This window comes from Echeneis naucrates, chromosome 1 (genome assembly GCF_900963305.1).
Source record: "Echeneis naucrates chromosome 1, fEcheNa1.1, whole genome shotgun sequence".
NCBI classification, from domain to species: domain Eukaryota; kingdom Metazoa; phylum Chordata; class Actinopteri; order Carangiformes; family Echeneidae; genus Echeneis; species Echeneis naucrates.
This window is the reverse complement of record NC_042511.1, coordinates 18640891-18662205: the sequence shown is the minus strand read 5'-3', so window position 1 is coordinate 18662205 and position 21315 is coordinate 18640891. Positions and strand designations below refer to the sequence as shown.

The following is a 21315-nucleotide window of genomic DNA, read 5'->3' as shown; positions in this document are numbered from 1 at the left end:
CTGAACTTTAATTCAACAATGGCCTATTTGAATAATAAGAATTCAGAATACAGGACATAACATTTGACTTGACAAAAGAGTCAGGCTCAGACGCTTTTGGTCAGCCTACTTGGGAAAGCTTGGGAAAGCTATTCTCATGTGCGTAGCATTGCATGCACATGTTATATGCTTATGAATTAACCCTATGTAACCTTCCATAGAAGAGGTACGCCAGAGCATACCTTTACAATTTTACATGCTGTGGTGGCATTTTAATTTGCTATACATGAATACAATCCTTCGATTTCAAATTATAATAATATGTATTGACCTATGACCATATTAACTATATAAGTTGCTAGAAAATGCAATAAACCACAAAAAAAAAAAAGTTTTTTTTTAAACACATATTGGTATAGCTGTATCCCTCAAAATTGTAAATGTAAAAAAGTTGCACAAAGTCCTTTCAAACTACAGGAAAGTTATTTTGGGTGTATTCATTGCTTAGTTTCTGAGATACACAAATTTTTATAGTCTGCACCAAAAACGAAAATAAAATGAACATTTTTCACAATATACAAAAACATGCCATGTTTCTTAAAATAAACTATTTACAATAGTGCAATCCAGTTTCTAAGTGTGCTAGGTTCTTCTGAGCATAAATATCTTCATATAAGACTATCAGACTCATATTTGGCATGAAATTCTTTCAGTTGTATATTAGTAGTATATTATTTTTCAATCCCTTCCATACAATATTCTAGGAGTGTCCTCTTTTTGGAAATCAAAATATGGCCACCCCAATATTTTCCTTACTTTTCTCTAACTCAATATAAATATATACATTTCATGAATATATTTTTACATGTCATTGAGGGATCTATCCCTTCAACAAGGTTGGCTTCATCTCCACTGTCGGCAGAATCCAGACCAGATAAGTAGTGATCGTCACTATCTTCATCCGAAGCCATAATTAGCGTGTAAAACTTTTTAGCACTTCCACGATCTATAATTATGTATGTAGGAGTGTGTGATGAGTGTGTGGTGATTCTGGCGTGAGTGGGCTGTGTGTGTCTAAGTTTTTTTTATAAGAGCAAAAATTAAGATATGAGCGAGAGTGACTACGTCTAAGGGTAAAGCTAATAGTTGATCGTGGGAAAAACTACAACTCCCGGGAATATGACGTCACTTCCGATAATCTCAGGTCATGTGGCTAGGGGTGATACACAAAAGGGGTGTGATAGTTCATGTTGACAACAGCATCTTATTTGGTTGCAATTCTACCGGCATTAAAAATGGACATGCAAATTGGAGCATCAGCGCTCCGGCTGGTTTTAAAAGGTTAAAGTGCATGAATGTTTCTGTGTGTCTGTTTATGAATTTGTACGGAGCCTCAACCTTGAGTAGCCTGTCAAAGAGGATGATGCGGATGAGTTGGTACTCTGTGTCTCTCTCGCGGATGATAAGCGGCAGTGTGACAGTGGCCGACAGCTCATGGCTGCTGTTGGACTGGGAAAGACTTGACTGCCTGGAAGAGAGAGAAGTAAAATTGACATTATGAAAGGCAAGAAAAATTATGAAATTACGTGAAAAACTGTCACAAGGAAAGAGAGGATGACAGCAGCGCGTTGAGGATGCAGATGGCTTACTCGTCTTCCAGCAGAGGGTAGTAGGCTTCTCCCGCTACATCCTTTAGTCTCTGGATAAGTGAGACAGAAACCCATCATTAAAAAAAAACTTTTGAGGTCCTGTTTTGTAGGTGCTTTGCTTTGCAGATGTTTTACAGACTTGCAAAACACTAAGATACACACCGTCCACCTGTGTTTATCACCTGGCTGTTTGGAACTGGCCAAGCTTAACTAGAAAAGCATATTGACAATTTATTCTTTTTCTTCTCCTTTTTGCTGACCCTTATTCTTATTCTTCACTTATTAATTGCTTGTGCCATGAATATCAGAAATCACTGACAAAAGTTTATAGTGTCCAGGATGACCACTACAAATTCCTGCTTGATCAAATCAATAGTCCAGCACCAAAAGAAATGTTAAAAAAAGAAAAAGCAAGTTTTTGTTGTCTTACATTCCTGAGTTGGCACAGGGACAGTGTTACCGTTGTGTCATCTAACAAGAAACTACGATGCCTGCCCTGGCCGAATGACTCCCCATCTTCCAGGACAAAACTAAATGAGAAATAGGAAGAAAAGACACATTTTACCATATGAAAATATGCAATTAACTATCAAATGCTCTTCTTTGCACTTAAGTACAAGCATACTTGGGCAGTGTGCAGATTGGAGGTTTGGATTGTATAATCTCCTTATTGGTCAGCTCCTTCTCCAGGTCTCCCCCAGCAAGACACCATAGATGGTATACCTCATCAATGGCCCGCTCTGACAGGTAGTCTTCATCATCATCTAATAGCAAACACATTAAACAGGAAGTAAAAGTTTGGTAGTTTGGTAAATTTTACAAAGGAATGAATTATATTGTGTCATATTTCTGGAAGTAAGAGTTGAAAAAATACAAATTAGGCTGCAATAAAGAACTGATTCATAATGAAATGTAGTACAGTAGTACTATGTGGAGCTTGGAATACATAATATATTGATTATTTAATTATTGATTAATGGTTATTTCAAATTTAAAAGTAAACCCTCAAAATCAAAGCAGATTGTCTGCTAAGCAGTGACCAGACTGAATTTAACAAATACGTCTATCTGTTACCATTATCACTCTTAATTAAGCTCCTATTTAAAGCTACTTGTTCTCATCTCATCAAAGCAGCTTTAAGAAATTATGTTTCTGAGGAAATTGGTCTATAGAGACCATTTCAGTCTGCATGCACTGCATACTGTTGAGTGTAATTGGGTCAGACCTTTGCAAAGGTCACTGATGTCTTCTGGAAGCTCCAGTTGTGCACATCTCAGGGAAGACGAGAAGAGGCTAACAGGCTTCTGGAAAGGTGTATAGTTGCAGGAGATTCCACTGAATACAGGGTCTCCAAGCAGCTCTGCAGGGGTCGGCCTAGGAAACACAGCAGACACCACGGTCATGACCACGAAATATTCATATACATAAAATTTGTTTTTTAGCTGTCAAAATGGAGTAAACCCGAGACATTATTATATTAAACCTTTAGTTGTACAAAATATTAAAAGCTTCTTATCTTGGTGTCAGACAATAACTTGTTTTTGTTTATATTGCATGCTGGAATCCACTCTGAAACACACAGTGCACTATTACTTCACAACACGAGTGACCAAAGTAGGAAAGTAAACGGCCAGCAGGATAAGACATGACTGTGTATTCACCTTTTGGATGGAAGAAAGGTCAAGCATTTCCTCAATAACGCGACAACATTCTCAGGCAGCTCCTGCAAAAATGAAAGAAAATATAAAGCATCCCATATAAACATATCCAATGGCCAAACTAGTAATTTAAGTCTTAGGCTGCATTAGTTTTATCTAAGTGTATCCAATAAACTGTGCACATTATACCTAAATATATCTGAATTCTGGTACAGATGATACTGTGATGACAATAGTGTGACCTCATTCTGCAGTAATGGCTAATGTGTCTTTCCTTACAAAATTACTTTCAATTTAAAATATGATTTTTACTACCTTAATTGCATCCAGGCAACCATGTTCCTCAGCAAGGACAGTGACAATATCATCCATGCAACCTAAGAATGAGAATATATAACAGATGTCAGCCTAACTGAGCTTATTTTGCTCAGTACTTCAAATATTTACACCCTTTTCACTTACCCAAGGTTATAATAAATTTCAGTCTCTCACTGATATCAATATTCTGCAATAGCCGTCTGCCCTGTAACAGATTCATAGCATTAGATCTCAAGGTGAATCAAATTCAGTATGAACGCTTATGTTGGACTCTTACTGCACACAATTCGAAGAGCAACACCCCAAGGGACCAGACATCAGTCTTGGGTCCTGAGGGCAAGGGAGATTCCTCATGGGAAGGGTCACTAGGTTGAAAAGAGCCCTGAGCAATAACTTCTGGAGCAAGGTATGATGGGTACCTAAGGTCAAAATCACAAAGCAGATTGCCAGCATCCGAATAGCATTTATGAAAGATACATGGTCCAGTAATCTTAACTGTGCTGATTCAAGTTGCACAATAATGACAATGTAGAATAATCATGGTATGCACTTTTCTGTTAGTAGGTGATAAATGATAAATGTAAAAGTATTCTTCAAAAATATACTGCCTTATTGTTTTATAGCTATATTCGTTACATTTTTCAGCCAGATGTTTTGCTGAATATCCTGGGCATGTGCCATCATTCCTCTTTTCAATTTATGAAAGGATATTACATAGAGATACTTGGTAGAACACAAAGGACTTTGGACTAGGATAAAAGTCCAATGATCAGTATAGTTCCTCAACCAGGAAGCAATTTTGATGCCCCAAAACCTGGTTTCTATGAAAAAGGATGCGTAATTATGCATCAATGTTATGGTCAATTACCCTATTTCATGATCTGGCAAACTTCAAACAGATAAAAGTTACCCTCTGACCCTGAACAGACAGCTCACATAGCTGATGCCAACCAGCTGCAGAGTTCCAGAGAGGCACTAATAAAACTCTCTCTGTGATAAATGGAGAGAAAAAGACTTACCCAATGGGAAAGTCTACATCAACCCCATGATCAGTCATGTGATAAAGGCCAAATTTTGCCAGCTTGACATTTCCCTAAAAAAATAAAACAAAATCATTTTAAAAAGTGTAGACAGTACTGGACAGACATTGTATATAAAACAGCTCAGTTTGATGGAAATAATACCTTGCAGTCCATCAGCACATTGTGTCCGCTGAGAGCTCTGTGCACCATGCCATGTTTGTTCATAAAATCCAAACCTTTAAGGACCTCAAAGGCAATCTGCAGCACCTTCTCTGGGCTAATAGAAACAGAAACTACTTTGTGTCAAACAATTTTAACGGTCAGAGAAAAGATGTGGAAGATTTCATACAAAGGATTACAAACTCTTGTTATAATCTAAACCCAACATCGGCCTATATTTGGGATTAAGGCATTCAATTACTCTGCCTGTCATACACAATTGCAGTCACAAACAGTTACAGATTTTACATTAACTGCTCATCAGTTAAAGTAAGGTGAGTTTAACACCTTAAATCCAATTACTGCTGGACAGTTAACACAGGTATTTAACTACAATCTCACCAGGCAGTTTTCCCTTGTTTTTGGAAATCGCTTAAACTGCGTTCATAGTGTTCAGCAACAACAATCAGACGTTCTGTAAAACAAGGAGAGGAAAAAAAGCAATGATGAGTCTTAAGACACTGACACACAGAGATTTTATATTAACTTAATAGGTAGTTTTATAGGGGCAGAAGTGCAAAAAATTAAGTCTAAACAACATATTGTGTTCATCTCCTGTAACTACAAGGGAATAGAAACCAAAACATATATGCATTCCATGTCAGGGACAAATGGTGAAGAGTTAAAAAAAATGGATAAAACACGACTAAAACTAACCAACTAAAACCTGAAGTTTAAAAGGCATCAAAAACTGAATTATCATAAACTGAAAATGAAATATGTACTTCAGTGGGAGGACAGGGTGCTCAACACGTTTAAACATATTACAAAGTGCAAAACAGGAAGTCATACCATGTTTCCCTCTGGAAATGTCCACATATTGGCAAAGTCTGGGATGAGTGATGGTCTTGAGGATCTGAAATCGGCCCAGGATCTTGATGGAGTTGGGGGTTAGGGGGAGGCCGTTGCTCCCACAAACATCATGAGGCAGAGCTGAGGCAAAGAAGGTGAAGGCCCCCAGCTGAGCATCTCTGAGGGGCCTCATCCTGCCACTGGTTACAAACGCTGAAGTTAGGAAAGAGAAAATTTCATAAAATGCATACACATGTGCTTATATATGAATAAAATGACTTATCTCGCCATCGGTATAGTACATTATATTTACATTCTTCTTATTTGTTCCATCCAGTATTAGCCAATGAATTGAAAGCATTGAGGATGCTTGATTGAAGCTGTAACGATGTCTAGGGCAACAATCATCGTTTGTAATTTGCGTATTAACAGTGTCACTGTTATTATAGTAATTTTACACTCTATAATGTTCAATGTTATCGAAAACAGCAGTGCGCACAACCCACAGTGTCTGTAGCTCAGTATATAATTTCCGTATTACCAATAATGTGCACTGCCTCCAGAAGATTAGATCTACTTACGCTTAGCAGGAAGGATTCGTCGATAGAATTAACTTGAAATGAATGTCAAAGTATGTTAAATGAAATCCCTTCCTGCCTCTGCGATGTGATGGGAACAGCTAAGTGAACGTGACCGACGACGTCAATTTTGTGCGACAATTTAATAAAGTGAATAACCAGTGACCAGTGCATATTGAATTTTAGGAAAATTTTTCAACATTTCAATCTCAATTTTTAATTAGTTTTAATCATACAGAGATTTTTATTTTTATTTTTACCAGGTAAATTGTCAATCTAGTAATTACAACCAGGCGCTTGCCGTTGCCTCCCTGCAGTTTTTGTAGATCTATAGAAGGTGGCGGAGTGAAAATTGACAGGCTCCTTCACATCCGGTTAACATAGAGATCTATCCTCTGGGGGCCTGAGGTAGCCTCAGCTAGCTCAGCTGGCCCATGCAGCTGTCAAGCCCCAGCTTTCCCTGAAACGTGTTGGGTCCGCAGCTCGCGGTCAATGTAAGTGTTTTGGGGGTTTGTTTAAAAATGCAACTGGATTTATATGTTCTACCTTCACTACCATCGCTGTCCGTATTCAAAGTGCAAACTGTTAGTAAAGTCTTAGCAACCCTCTTGCTAGTGCTGTAACGGCTAATAGCTACATAGCTACAGGGCAGTTCAGAGCTAACTGATAAAACTGACGTAACGCGAAGTAATGTTCAATCAATCTTCAACAATCTGTTCTCCTCAATCCACATCTAACTCTATTTTAATCGTGGATACAAACACGAAACACAATTACATTATTGCTGTTTAATCAGAACATTTTCAAATGACTGAAACGACAGTAAATCAGTTTCAAGGCAGCCACTGAATTTAGTTTAATAATTAAATCATTTGTGATTTAGTCAACAAAGAAAGAAAGCTCGATTTGTATGTTGTAGGTAAGAAATCAAATTAAACCTCACATTATAAAATTATAAAATAGTCTGATGTACAGTTAGTTGTTGGTAGACTGACTGAGTAAATGGCTCCTGTAATGAAAGAGCCTTTGAGTGCAAATACCTTGGTCTCTGATTGATCATAAATTTTCTTTGAAACGTCATATTGGTAACCTTGCCTGCAAGGTGCAGCAGAAGGTTCGCTTATTGTGCAGAAAAATTCTGTTTTCCCAGGTTCTGGAAGAAAAGAATTGTGGAAGCAATTCTTCTTGCCTTTCTAGACTATGGTGATGCAATTTATAGGCATAAGGCATCATCAATATTAAAACCCCTCAACGCAGTTTACTTCGCCATTTGATTTGTAGCAGTTGCAAGTGATAACACTCGGCATTGTCTTTTATATGAAATAACTGGTTGGCCGTCACTTGCAATGAGGTGAGAGTCTCATTGGTTCATGTTCATTTTCAAAGCACTTCTCTGTGAATCATCAGACAATATTTCTTCATTGGTAACCCTGCGTGCCTACCACTGCTCCACTCGTCACAACGAGTGGCTTTTACTGGAGGTGAGTTACAACCACACAGATCTTGGCAAGACTTCCTTTTCATTTGTTTTTGTACATTCCTGGAATGCATAAGTACCCTAAAGAAGCTAAAAATATCTGTTTCTGAATTAAAATGTGTAGGTCCTTGTAATGCCTTCAGGTGGTGCTGGCATACTGAGTATTCTTCCATAATGGCCTGGTTGGCAGACAGATAGCAAACTCTCTTCCTGTATTTTATTTTTACAGTCGGAACGGAGCGTAAAAAGAGGAAACACTTGACTCTTGGTAGGTCCGCTCACAAACCACCACCACAGCAGAGAAAGCTGATGGTTTAACATCACGTTTGTAGATTTGATTTATACCACATGAATCTGTAGTTTATAGCCACATTATCTTTGATATTTTGATGTCAAACTAGATATTAACATGAAATGCGTGTGTGAATTGTTAAAAAAAATAAAAATAAAAAATAAAGTGATGGCTGATTGTAGTAAACTGGACACCTACCTCTATTTAATGCAGTTGACCAGCTGAATTGCTACAGTTGCAAACCAGAACATGAGTCAAATATATTTTAATTCCCACACAGTGAGTATAGGGACACTAGGCAGGCTCAATGCCAATGAAAGCATAGTCACTTTAATATTGTTAACACATTTGACTCTTCCATCTGAAATCCAAAGCTGCAACGACCTCTTCGTGTTTCCAATGCTACGGACCATACTTCAGCCCCAGGACCCAATTTTAGAGGTTATCCAATGAGATCAGCGTTTTTGTGGCTCTTATTACTCCACCACTGGTCCTGTTTAAATCAGTTCAGTTTCTCAAAAACAATGCCTTGATCCTTGATTTTATCAACTCCAGCTCTTTTGTGTTTCTAATTTCCTCATCCCCCAACATTTTGTTTTCATCTTGGGCCAGCTGTTGTTTTCCAGCGCCTCACTGTAATATGTGTAAGAAGTTTTCTTCCCCATGCCTCTGCCTGCAAAAATCTTTCTTTTCCTCTTTCTTCATGAATTAATTTGCCAGGCTCGGTAGGATCAAGGAACATAACCCCAATCCCCAAACTGATGAGCAACAGTATTGGCACAAAGGTTGATTTATTTTCAACAATCTTCAAAAAGGAATGTATAAGCAATCTTTGCAAGGATTTAAATTTAAACTGTCACTTTGCCAATTTTGGATTGACAGTTCCCCACTGTGAAAGACAAATAGGAATTCACCCAAGGATTTGGCTTGAAAAAGTTCACTGGAAACTGATTTATGAGGTTTTTGTCAAGATTTTCATGAGGGTTTTAAACCCTGAAATGTTAAAGCAAAGTTTAGCATTTGAGTTTGAAGTTTGAAAGTTTGAAATCAAGATTTGTTGATCTACTCTGGTTTTTATAAAAACAAAAAAAAACAAAAAAAAAAAAATCCACATGCACTGATTATTTCCCAATATCCGTTAGGGAGGTCAAATTTTGTCACTTTGGAAAAACCCAAAATATAAAAGTCAGGAATTTTGTATTCATTCGTGGTTTAAAACAGCCTGGGGAAGCATACCATGCAAAACAGGCCAAAATATGATTTTTCTATGAAACATAATGTATCCGCTATACCTCATTTACCATTTAAGAATAAAAGTATGAAACAACTGCAGCAACACATTAATATGTATTGAAAACCTAAATAAAATTGGAAATCCCTGCACAGTGGAATGTTACAGAAACCACTTTGGACTATTAACTAACTATTACAGTATAAAGTAATACTATGGAGCAACCCAGGGACTCATACCACCTTTATGGAAATTACAATGCTCAATTTTTGTTGAGACTGTCACAGAGAAGTTGACTCTACTTTGTGTTCATTTTAAAGGTTGTACTTTGTGGTGGGACAGTACTGGAATGCAAACCTTGTAACTCCAAACATGTATGCTTTCTAGATGCTCAGCATGGCACTTAAGAAAGCCAATCTTTTATTTGGCTGGACTGCAGTAACAGGCCCAAGCCTCAAAACGTCATGTCAGTGACTGACTGACTGATAAGGTTACACCATCAGTCTGCCAAGTGCTGGTCTTTCCTGAAAGTTGTTTTTTAACAATGTGGTATGAACCAGTATTTTTGCCAGTTTAGCACTTCTGCACCAGGCACTTTTTGGACTAAGCTACTTCTTGTAAAAGGGTTTCCACTGAACTATGTGGTCAGGCTTCCCTCCACAGCCACACTTCTCATTGCTGACCACATGGCAGTTTACATGACATGAGCTTCTATTTTTCACTCAAAGTGATTATTTTATAAGTAACTTTAGCCAAAATCACAAAACACAGCCATTGTCTTCAACCGATGAATGCTGCTCAGACGACATCATTATAAAATCAGGATTTTAGCAGTGCATAGCACTAGCTTGGATCTGGCTTGACCATTTTAGTGTTAAAAATCTTTGCCTTTTAGGTTCCTGCCTCGCTCCTTGGTCAGGATGTCAAGTCACAATCCTTTGTTGAGGCTGGAGCAGCGAGCAGCTGAGGCCGACCAGCTCATTGAGTACCTCAAACAGCAAGTCCAGCTGCTGAAGGAGAAAGCCGGTAAGAGAAAACCAACATCAATGCACAGGAACTTGGTCAAATGGCAAATGAGATGCATGATGGAAACGCACTATATAAATTAATATGTCGACTTGCATAGTGCTTTTATTTCATTTTATCCAGATAAAGGCTGTATTAGTCAATTGGCAGGGCAAGGGCATATCAGCCAAATCTAGTATTCTGTTGATTTATTGAAAAATAAGGAGCAGATAGGAAGGGCATATTTTTGTTACGGGTGTGCAAACTGTTCCATCCTTGAATATCCATCTCCATCATTACAGACTTAACATGTTATCACCTGCACAAAAAAAGAAAGAATGATTGATGGTTGAAATTTCATGATGTCTTTAACCCCAGAAGACTCATCATATTGATTTCAACTGTCAACATGGTTTGGTTACTAATGTATTTTTACTAGTTAAACAATTCTTATAACGCCCTGTGGAAAGCTGAAATTTAATTCCTGTGCTGTGGTAACAAGAATTTGCCTCATTGCAGTCATCCAAGCCAGTGTCAGAGAAGAGAAGAAACTGATGGTGGAGAATGCAAAACTGAAGCATGACATAGAGGAACTGAAAAAACAGCTGCTGGAAAAAGAGAAGAGAAGGGGAGGTATGCTGAGTACGGTTCTCAACAAAGAGTTCCATCACAGGTTGAATGCTTGTTTGTCTTTTAAAAAGACCTTGATGATGTTATCCTTTTTTTACCAAATCATAGAAGCAGCATACCTTACTTGTGAACATTTTGATGTCAGTTGTTCCTCATTAGAACATTGTTTGATTTGTACTATCAATGATAACATCTCATATATTCTCGCTTCGGCCCATTATAACCAGATCTTTTTTTATTTATTTTTTTATTATTATTATTATTATTATTATAAGCACTCCTTGTGCCTCAAGAATCTCCATTAGAATGCTGGGGATAACATGTCTATCAGCTATTGGACATCTGACATGCGTTGATGGTAAAGGCTAAATAGCTCAGATCAGACACATTAACACACATTTAATATTTTCCAGAAAGAATCTGTAGGAATAAAGGGGGACTGGAAGAAATAAGATATTTAACCCTGTTCAAAAAACACCCAATATGTTAGTGTTGGAATGCCAAAAGAATCTGTTCCAATACAGATGGGGCTATGTTTTTTCACATATTGCATTTAATTGTGATGTTTTCTTTTGGACTTAATTTTCAGTGGCTTTAAGGTGGCATCAAATAGCTTAATCAAAACACTGATCAATATGAACCCATTTTAGAGGAATTTGGGCCTTGCTGATTTGATACTGAGATGAGGAAAACGAACTGTTCAATGTAAGCATAATAGTAGCCAGAAAATCAGAAAAACAACTTTTGCACAGCCAAGGAATGAAAATAGTACCAATTGAACTATGTTGTCAGATTTGCTCCAGCAAATTATCAAGTGCGGAATCCATCTGTGACTCCTCTAAATTGTATCGTGCAACCAAGTATTTCAAGAGGATCAAAATTACAGCTCAATTAACTTTTGGTTCATCTTTGATCTTCTTGTTGTTATCTAATGAAGTTATCAAGCATTCGTGTTCTTGTTATTATTGAGTGCAAATTCTATGGTCCAATTTTAGTGCTCCACCACCTCCAGAGGAAAATATCTCTCTCTTTAGCTGCTGCTGCTCCATTGTTTTTAGCTTTCTTTGTCTTTGAAGCACCAGTGTACAATGGCTTCATCAGTCAGTGCTAAGCTCTGAGTTTCCAGGCTCTTAAATCCAAAACAACAAGGTTCAAGATGAATAAAAGCTGTGTGGAGCTGAGAAAGAGTCAGAGCTGGGTTATGATTCACTAAGGGCTAGTACAAGAAGCATAGATTAAACAATGGAGCAATTGTTAATATTACATTAGGTAGGCTTAGGTTTTGGAAATACAGATAAAGTAATACACAAGACATCTAGATAAATTCATTAGATATCATGGTGTAATTATATATATTAAAAAAATAACTAAGGATCTTGGCGCTGAACATTTTTCTCACTTCACATATCATTGCCATATCAGTGTTTAATTTTGTTCTCAACCTTAAAAGGATAACTGTAAGTGGAATGTCAAGACAATAAGAGGTTATTGCCCATAATTCCAAGGTAAACCAGAAAGGTCCCCATCTCAGGTCTTAACATACAATTAAGCTAATTAAAAGCATTATGGTAACAATGATGTACCTGCAGGCCAATGTTTGTCAGACACAGGCACAGGATTTTGTAGGAACTCAAACATCAGGCACCTTAAATAAGGGGTTGTTGTTGTGTGTGTGTGTGTGTGTTTTGTTTTTTTTTTTGTTTTGTTTTGTTTTTTTTTCCCAAGTGAGTTATTGTAGGACATTGTTCCCTGCTTTATGGCTCAATTTCCCTGTTTCCATCAGCTGTGACACTGTGTAATTTTCCCATCAAAACTGTTTGCATCAGGAGCAGTAACTCCCACTTGGTGTGTAAATAAAGCTCCCTCTGTACAGTATCATTTCACCATATTATGTTGATGCAACCCGCTCTGTGCGTGAAATGGCACAGCCATGAACTAGGTTCTTTGCTGAGGAAAATGCATCATCAGAGGTTCTGGAGGAAAAAGTCTCTGATAGTAATTACAATGCACTATTTGACTCTTTCCTCATACTCACATTTTGTATTCATCCCCCGTGCAGTGCAGGAGGTGACTATGCCGTCAGGTAAACCCACTGTTGAGTGCAGTCCGAAGTCCACCCCTCCCAAGCCCTCCAATCCTGCAACCTCTGCCACCCCAGATGCAGCTGTTCAGAGTCCCCCTCCCAAGGACGAAAGTAAAAAGAAGAAGCCTGAGAAAAAAGGTAATGGTTAAAGGAAAAAAAGTGGAACATTAAAAGGGTTTATTGGAATCATTTGAAGTTTTCAGAGCCAATAAAGCAAATTTAGCAAGTTCAATTAAGCCCATTTTCAAAATGTTACATAAAAACATTCTTGTCATGTATTTCATTTACACTTTGCTGCCATGACCAGATTAAAGCCATGAAAGTATCTCAGCACTGAGGGATTTACTCAGTCTTTATGAATATTATCATGAGTATTTTGCAAACATAATGTTTTGTTTAAGATTCAGATGTCAGCAGCTGACGACGAAAATGTCTCCCAACTTTTTACTCCATTTAAGTTTTGAATATCACGTGACACTAGATGTAAGAATATAGGGCAGCACAAGTGGCAAGTTCTCTGCCACAGGATTTCAATTAATCATCATGAAATCAGCAGTCTACCTGGACTAACTGGATGAACTGTCAGACATAGTATATGATTGCTCTATGCTGGATTTATGAGCTTCTGACATATAAAGAGTAAAGAACAAGCTGTAAGACCCTAACAAATTCATTACAATGACTTCCTTTTTATATGCCCAGATGCTAGAGAGCTGTAAATTAGAGATGAATACTACTCTCAATAAGTTATTGTGCATGCTTATTTAAATGGAACTATGTTTTCACCTCATCCAAACATTCATCACTTGTTAGTCTACAAACCCATGTGTAACTTTAGCGGAGTTCTGGTAATGTTACTGTCAACACAGCAGTGCACACATTACTCAAGGGAAGAATGCTGAATATCAAAGGCAGAGAGTTGGAGCGTGTGTTCGTCAGATATGGTGTGCACTCAGAGGAATGATTAAAGACTGTGATCATTTGATCAGTGCAATCCTGTTGAATTAATGTGTGCAAGAAAGCCAGATGAGTCAGTGAAAGGTACTTTGTCTCTTTGGGAGGAAGCATCTGTTATTCAGCTAAGTCACAGTATCATGTGTCACTCACCTTCAGCTAAAAGTGAGTTTTGGTATTGTTGTTCAGTCATGCTGTGTAGCTCACACTTCTGGGTAGCAGTGGAAAAGTAAATAATAGTTTTTCCCTAATATTTTATTTATTTCACATGAAATGCATGCCACCCTGAGGCCTGTCACTGTTGGATAGTGTTTTCATTTATGGGAGGAAATTAAATCAGATTCTAGACAGATGCCTAAGATTGTTTCAAGTATGATTAGATTTTTTTACATTTCCCTTGGAAAAATACCAGCTGTATGAAATAGTCTCAGCACTTTAAACGGGCATTTCGTATCATACCTTGCAAATTAGAGTTACTTTTTTGAAAACTCTCAGATATCTCTCTTCAGCACAACTTTGGCATGATTGACAGCTGCTTTCTCACAGTCGGTGGCTGCAGTTCATAAGCCTCAATGAAAATCAGAAGGGTCTAACTTTGATTAACTTTGATTAACCAAATTCAAAGCACTGAAACATGAAATTTCAACATAATGTAATTTTCTGCTTTTTGGTGCCAGGAGGGGAGAAAGCAGAGAAAAAGCAGGCAACTCCTAGCCAAGAGGATGCCAGGGTGGACGTGTCTCGTTTAGACCTGCGTATTGGACGCATTATAACAGCAGAGAAGCATCCAGATGCGGACAGTCTCTATGTGGAGCAGGTTGATGTGGGAGAGGCTTCACCCAGGACAGTAGTCAGTGGGCTGGTCAAACACATACCTCTGGAGCAGGTACAGTCTTATTCGCTAGGAGATGGGTTTAAGAAGCTTTGTAAAGCAATGCATTGGCTACCTCACTAGAATTTCCCAGCAGAGTCACATCTCTTTAGAAGTCCAGTTCACTTGTAGAAGTCTCATGATATTGATTTAACTTACTGTAAAGGTCACTCTCATCAGGCTTGATTGCAAGCCTGTCGATGTCAACAGCAACACCTGCTAATAAGAAGCCACGCTGCATTTTCTGCTTGTGTGAGGAACATGTAGACTAAAAATACCAAATGGACTTTTTCTATTAGCTTCATAAATTCCTGCTTTTATTTTCTTTTCTTTTTTTTCTCAACGGACACACAAGCAGTGCTATATACTTCCATTGACTCAGTCAGGCCATAATAAGGATTTATTGATTGAATTAAAGTGCCATCCTGGGAGGACTAGCCCGATTATTTAGCAGTTACAAATGTAATGTTGGTGATGCAGAATCTCCATTAAATATTAGGGTTTATTTATCTTTTATGTGGATATATGCTGGGAAATACCTATGGCAAATTCAATCAGAATAAAAACTGTCTTACTGTATTCCTTTTTGCATCCTAGGTAGATGAAGTATATTGTTTATATGGCATGCACTGTAAGACTACTGAAATCATGTATAGAGAAAACGTTTTGTATCCCAAAAGAAATATTAGAATTTTTCTTATTTACACAGACATATTAGACATTTGTTTCTCAATATCTATGTTTATATTGCAGTGGTGGATTTTAGTATCACTGCCTTTATAAGTGCCCTTTGTGTGTCAGTCCATCACTAACAGAGAAAATAACTCATGAATGAGGCATTATCTATTTCTGTCTGCAAGCAGGAAGGGAGTAGGATATATTACAGGATATATTTTCTGGCTGTACTTTTGAGCATGGACGAATACTCAGTAACATGGTTCTTAGACAGAAAAATCATAAAATAAAATTTTCTGCTTTACACGTGAAATATTGCCCAAGTCAAACAGTCTATTTTGTAAATACCATTACAAAACATTCACACACAATCCCCAGCCTGCCAAAACTGCCGGGAGATGAAAAGCTAGCACCAAAACAAAAACTTAGATTTATGTAGTCAGCTTCAAAGAAAGGTATGATTTTTTTTTTTATTATTATTTATTTATTAAGACCATCTATTGAAATGCTGGATTTCTCTTCTTCTCAATGTTTTCCAAGGGTACTTACTCTGGTCTTTTCAATTTTGGTAAGCCACAGAGGTCTCAATGCTCAAGCATCAGATGCGTTCCTCTTTGCTCCCTTTGGTTTATTAAATGATATAAACAAACCACAGACACAATGAATTGAAAAGAGAGTTGTGGTCTACAGTGCATTATGAAATTGTTCTGTTGCATAGCCAAACAGACCACATCAGTTAAAGGTGTTTTTTTTTTTTTTTTCCTTTCTACTTTGAATATATTGGGTGTAATTTGTCTTTCTTCTCTATTATGTAAGGCATATGGGCTTACACAATAAAATAATGAAATCTTCTGTCCACCATGCAGATGCAAAACCGTATGGCAGTGCTGCTATGTAACCTGAAGCCAGCCAAGATGAGAGGGGTGGTGTCCCAGGCTATGGTCATGTGTGCCAGCTCTCCAGACAAGGTCGAAATCCTTGATCCTCCAAGTGGAGCAGCACCAGGGGACAGAGTTACTTTCCAGGGCTTCCCAGGTACTATTATCTGATTACTCTGCGCTCAAACACAGATTATTCATTATCCTAAAACTGGTTTAGATAATCCAAATACTAATCTTATTTAACAATAAATTCATTCACTTCAAGTCAGTTCTCCTGAAAGAATTTCTCAGGTTAATATCCACAGAATATCTGTAGTCCTGTAGTTTTAAGGCATGAAGGACGTAGTTGAACCTCCATGCTGCCAGAAAAAACATGCAATTTTCAATATGCATTCCTCTGAAGACACCAGTCAGCATGCATTTTCAGACACCACTCTCCAAGCTCTCATTAAAAGACTAGGTTCTGTTTGGTGGTGGCTAAATGGCCTGTGACAGGCTAATCAGTTTTCATTGCTAGGAATGTAACATAGTCTTTCTTTTATTTCAAAGTCAGTTGGAAAGATAAGTTGCCTAATTGCCCTGTTAAATTCAACTTATGTAAGTGTTTTGACTGAAATGAGATATGAACATGTGTATTACAATATCAGCTCAACCATGAGAGTAAAGCTCCTTTGTGCAAAGCCTCCTCAGTCCATAATGAGGTGGCTTGGGGGGAAAAAAACCCACAAAAGGTCCACTGGTTCTTAACGTTTTCGAAGTTAAATGTGGGAGGATTTGTTGGTCTTGTTCTTATACTGCCTCAAGAACAATAATGAAATTGGGACATCCCTTTAAATAAAGTGAAGAGGAAGATGTGATGAAGGTGGATCTGCGGTCCACCCAAATACCCACAAGCCAGCTGTGCTGCAAAACTTTTCATTCCTGCAATACACATGTCCCAGACGCTCCAAAAGCTGTTTGATTCATGAGGGATCCCTCTGGCCTGAATGATTTTTATGGATGTTGCATTTAAAAAAAAAAATCACATTGAACCAATTTCATGAAAAGTTCAAGAGGAAATGGGCGCCCTAAGACAGGATAGGTTGATAAATTAATTTGTTTCTGCTGAGAAGGTGAGTCCTTCTCTGAAGTAAATGTAATGGAAAGTAAGAAGGGAAATCCCATATCAACTGCTGCTGTGAGTGTGCGGTTGTAATTGCCCCCATTTCTAAGAATAATGGGACTGAGCTCTTCTGCCTGAAATTAAGAATGTGAGCAAGTTGCTCAACAAAATCTCTTATTTACCACTCTGGCGTTTTTAAACCGGTAGAATATGCAGCCTCAAGATATGAAACACATTTTTTTCTTCGAAACCCTTGTGCGGAGAGGAAAAAAGTTGACGGCAGACAGAAGCAAGCCATTATTAACACTGAATTTTCACAACTGCCAAGCAACATCAAAAACAAATCCATAATGAAATTAATTTCACTTAATTTTTGTCCCTGGATGTGTGTTTGGGTTCTAAGAAGTCAAATGTAGATGTTGTAAATTATCGCTAAGAGTAAATGGCAGTTTTAGAAAGCTAATGCTGTCATAAAAAAACATTATGAACAATTTATGTGGAAGAAAAATAAAATTTTCCTGATAAACCACAAATATCATTGTTGGTCATTAGCTGACTATTTATTGGCTTTGGCTTATTATGCTGATTGTATCAGTCGGTGATGAATGTGAAAAATCCATGAAGGAAAGTTTCAAGTCATCCATCATTGTGTCTTTGCACGCCTATATTACAGCAGTGTCTGGGTAAGTTGTATAGTTTTGACACGCCACAAAAAAGTCATAAAACGTCAGCACACAATCCGTAAATCCTGCATGTACAATGAATGAACTGCTAAATGTTGGTGTCTGATTTGTTGATCACAGGTGAACCAGACAAAGAGCTGAACCCTAAAAAGAAGGTATGGGAGCAGGTTCAGCCCGACCTCCACACAGACAGCCAGTGTGTCGCAACCTACAAGGGAGCTGCCTTTGAAGTGGCTGGCAAGGGAGTGTGCAAAGCCCAAACCATGAGCAACAGTGGAATCAAATAAAACAACAAAGTTGCTTGAAATAGCTCAGTGTTTACTTGGCAATCACCATCAGTGATGACAATGAGGGTTTTGAGAGGCAGGATGGTGATGAATAGAAGTAAGTGCTTTTAAGATCAATAAAGGGACTCAAGAATAAAAATCTGTCCTGTGACAATCAGTTCTTTTTTGACCTCTAGAATATACAGTCATGGTCTATAAAGTGAGGCTAATCAATACAATTGTGTTTATGCTTTTTAATTCTGAAAGTTTGTCTCTTCTTGGGCCCATTAGCCTGATTGTGCTTTGATTTTGAGGTTATAATTTGAAAGTATATATTCTGTGCTGGACTTGAGCGAGCATCATTGGTTTCCACTTCATCTAGTCTCAGGAATTTTAATGAGCATGAGATGAATCAGAGAGGTTTTACTACAAAACCCAACAAAAACAGATCGGGTTCTCAAGCTCTTTGTAGAGGCTTTTTAGATGGTACTCAGCCTGGGCGCTCCAATCTCTCGGCCCACTGTCATTATCTCAATCTTGGCTCTGTGATGCCAGTGCCATGTGCTTTGTTTTATTGTCCCCTTGGAAGAAAAAGTCCATCTACATCCGGAAGTATCAGACTACAATGAAGTAAAAGGCAGAGAGCTGTGTACCAGAGCCTCTAGTGTTACATCAGCAGTAATTAAGGCCATCCACTTTGCAAAAACATCTGTCATGGGTCAAAATAGTCTATCGGCCTTCCGCTTACAATTGGAGTCCTACCCATGAGTAGGACTCTGAAAATGTGAGTTTGAACAGACAACATTTTCAAAAGAAAATGTTTTAGTCAAAAAAAGTACTAGTACTAAAAGGACAACAATAACTGGGATTAGCCAGGCATAGTTCAAATGTAGCAAACAGCAGCTACTTAATTCAAACTGCCTCTCAAAGACTGATAGTCTGTTGGTGGCTCTATTTATCTGTAGGAGGTGCACACCAAGAAACCTGCAGCTGCTGCTGTAATTTATTGCCAATAGATGGCACAGTATGGGTTAGAATGGCAGTTCTTGAAAAATACTTAGTACTTGTGTGGAAAATATATTGGCGGGGTGCTTTAAATTTGTGGTGTCAAATTTTGTGATCTAGATTCGGGATGTGGACTCTTCCTACGGTCTCTACACACCTGCCCATCAGAGAGATTCCCATCAACAGCACATGCTTTTTACGTTAAATCATATGCTAAGGTGCCTTACAAGTGAGAGACATTGCTGAAGCTTCAGCACAGTAGGAGACTGGTGGTCTGTGCTAAGTACATCTATCCTGTGAGTGCGAGGAGACACTTGAACGATTCAATCTGGCCTTTACAGGGCCCCCACACACTTAGCGTAAAAATAACTATTTAGAGATTTCCTCGATGAGGTTTAGATTTTTTGGTTTAGATGACATAGACAGCTGTAATAAGTGACCTCCACTGAAGCACATTTTCACCTAAACCGCAATGCTCTTTCTGGGTTTTCTGTGACCACAAGGACTGTTGCAACCTGATAAAAAGCTCACTTCAGGATCTTTAGATTCAGACATTTGCAGACCGCACATTCCTCAAGTGAATTTACAGCTGTAAGTGAAGCACAGTATGTGTCATTTGTCCTAAAATAGCATGGTGTCTCCACACGTCTTCCATATCTGGCTGTAGATTGCAGGAGTTTTCCTGATTATTCTGACTGACTCTTCAGTGGGTGGGGTAATATATATTGATTTCACAAATAGCTGGCTTACATATTCCAAATGCTTTGTGGTCACCCATGTATCAAAACAACACCCTTGCTTTTGTCATGTACAGCTTTTGCAACTATTCTCCGTGCTCAAGATATTGTTGATGTTTGGGTTTCACTGCCAACATCTAAAATGAAGAAGATCTTAAGGTGTAGCTGTATTACTCCCACCTCATTGTTTATCCTTAACGTTATTGTGTCCTGTAACTGACCAGAGCTAAGAAACAAGACTTTATAGATGTGGATACATAAGAAATGAAACTTCACACATGTAAAAAAAAAAAAAAAAAAAGACAGGATTTTGGAAAAACCCAAACAGCTCTTTTGATCAGATGGAGCTTGATTCACCCATCTGAAAGCAGGATTTCGTCAACTGGTAACTATGACTAGCAGGCAAATTCAATAATTTCCTCTGAACTTTGGGTTTGATGTGCAACAAAACCCTATGAGAAAAACCTTTCTCATCTCTGCAGCAAAGTAGTCAGTTTGTTGGAAAGTGTGAAAGTCAAGCTCTGAAAGGTCTTTTAGAAGGAATGTAAACCTCCAGGGTAAATTACTTGATTTATATCAGACAGTATGATTTGCAATTTAATTTGCAAGATCTGATATAGTGTGAATCAAGAGATTGTTTTATATTTTTTTATAACATTTCCCAAACCTTTTGAAATATGATGTATTAGCTGCCAACCAATCTCATCAAGCTTGTTGTGTAGCAATAAAAACCCCTCATGCAATTTGAGCTATGCAATCAATTGTGTCCTCATGTCTTCTCTGTACACTATACTATAATAAAGACACAGTTTTACTTGAATATATTCAGCACAGTATAGCAGATATGTCCTGTCTTGCTTGGAGCCTTCCCACACAGTTGTTGTTCTTCTAATGCGCTGTTTAGGATTTGGCAATATAAAATGTTGAAGAATATCAAATAGACAAAGAAGGAACCGCATTGCAACCATATGTAACTTGACATTTGTGATATTGTGAAATGTATCACCATTTAAAAAGCCAAAGAGCAAAAAATTTCATTTTAATTAGATATTTATTAAAGTATTAAAGTTTGGTTTGCTTAGCTTGGAACTGCAGAGCCCAACATGATCATCATCTCTTTAAAATCTACTTGGTTCATATTTACACTTAAATATTGAAGTACAACCCTGACTTAGATCCACGACTTGGGATCTAGTTGGATGAATGAA

The 21315-nt window shown here is 37.9% G+C and overlaps 2 protein-coding genes across 9 annotated transcripts in view; one reads left to right on the top strand and one right to left on the bottom strand.

The window, feature by feature from the left end:
* Positions 1–7522, bottom strand: part of tbck (TBC1 domain containing kinase) — a 39682-nt gene extending 32160 nt beyond the window's left edge. For 2 of the 6 annotated variants that reach the window (XM_029497320.1, XM_029497325.1), the window contains exons 1-14: positions 6219–6327; positions 5638–5850; positions 5188–5260; positions 4789–4903; positions 4624–4697; positions 3882–4023; positions 3749–3809; positions 3602–3663; positions 3290–3351; positions 2854–3002; positions 2254–2392; positions 2059–2158; positions 1629–1678; positions 1378–1507 (exon numbers count right to left, since the gene is read on the bottom strand). In XM_029497320.1, coding sequence (XP_029353180.1) covers positions 1378–1507; positions 1629–1678; positions 2059–2158; positions 2254–2392; positions 2854–3002; positions 3290–3351; positions 3602–3663; positions 3749–3809; positions 3882–4023; positions 4624–4697; positions 4789–4903; positions 5188–5260; positions 5638–5830 — 1350 coding nt within the window. In that variant the 5' untranslated portion in view covers positions 5831–5850; positions 6219–6327. Of the gene's footprint in view, positions 1–1377; positions 1508–1628; positions 1679–2058; positions 2159–2253; positions 2393–2853; positions 3003–3289; positions 3352–3601; positions 3664–3748; positions 3810–3881; positions 4024–4623; positions 4698–4788; positions 4920–5187; positions 5261–5637; positions 5851–5950; positions 6030–6218; positions 6328–7513 lie in introns of those variants that run through there. The other 4 variants (XM_029497323.1, XM_029497322.1, XM_029497324.1 and 1 more) reach the window with 4 other exon arrangements.
* Positions 6629–20442, top strand: aimp1a (aminoacyl tRNA synthetase complex interacting multifunctional protein 1a). 3 transcript variants are annotated; one of them, XM_029497328.1, is made up of 9 exons: positions 6675–6709; positions 7602–7696; positions 7922–7960; positions 10111–10241; positions 10740–10853; positions 12910–13071; positions 14565–14773; positions 16300–16468; positions 18220–20442. In XM_029497328.1, exons 4-9 carry the CDS (start codon positions 10136–10138, stop codon positions 18384–18386), a joined length of 927 nt encoding a protein of 308 aa, XP_029353188.1. In that variant the 5' UTR covers positions 6675–6709; positions 7602–7696; positions 7922–7960; positions 10111–10135; the 3' UTR covers positions 18387–20442. The 3 variants fall into 3 exon arrangements, with proteins under 3 accessions (XP_029353187.1, XP_029353189.1, XP_029353188.1); XM_029497329.1 differs by lacking the exon at positions 7922–7960 and having other exon boundaries at positions 6670–6709; XM_029497327.1 differs by lacking the exons at positions 7602–7696; positions 7922–7960 and having other exon boundaries at positions 6629–6709.
* The last annotated feature ends 873 nt before the right edge of the window (positions 20443–21315 follow it).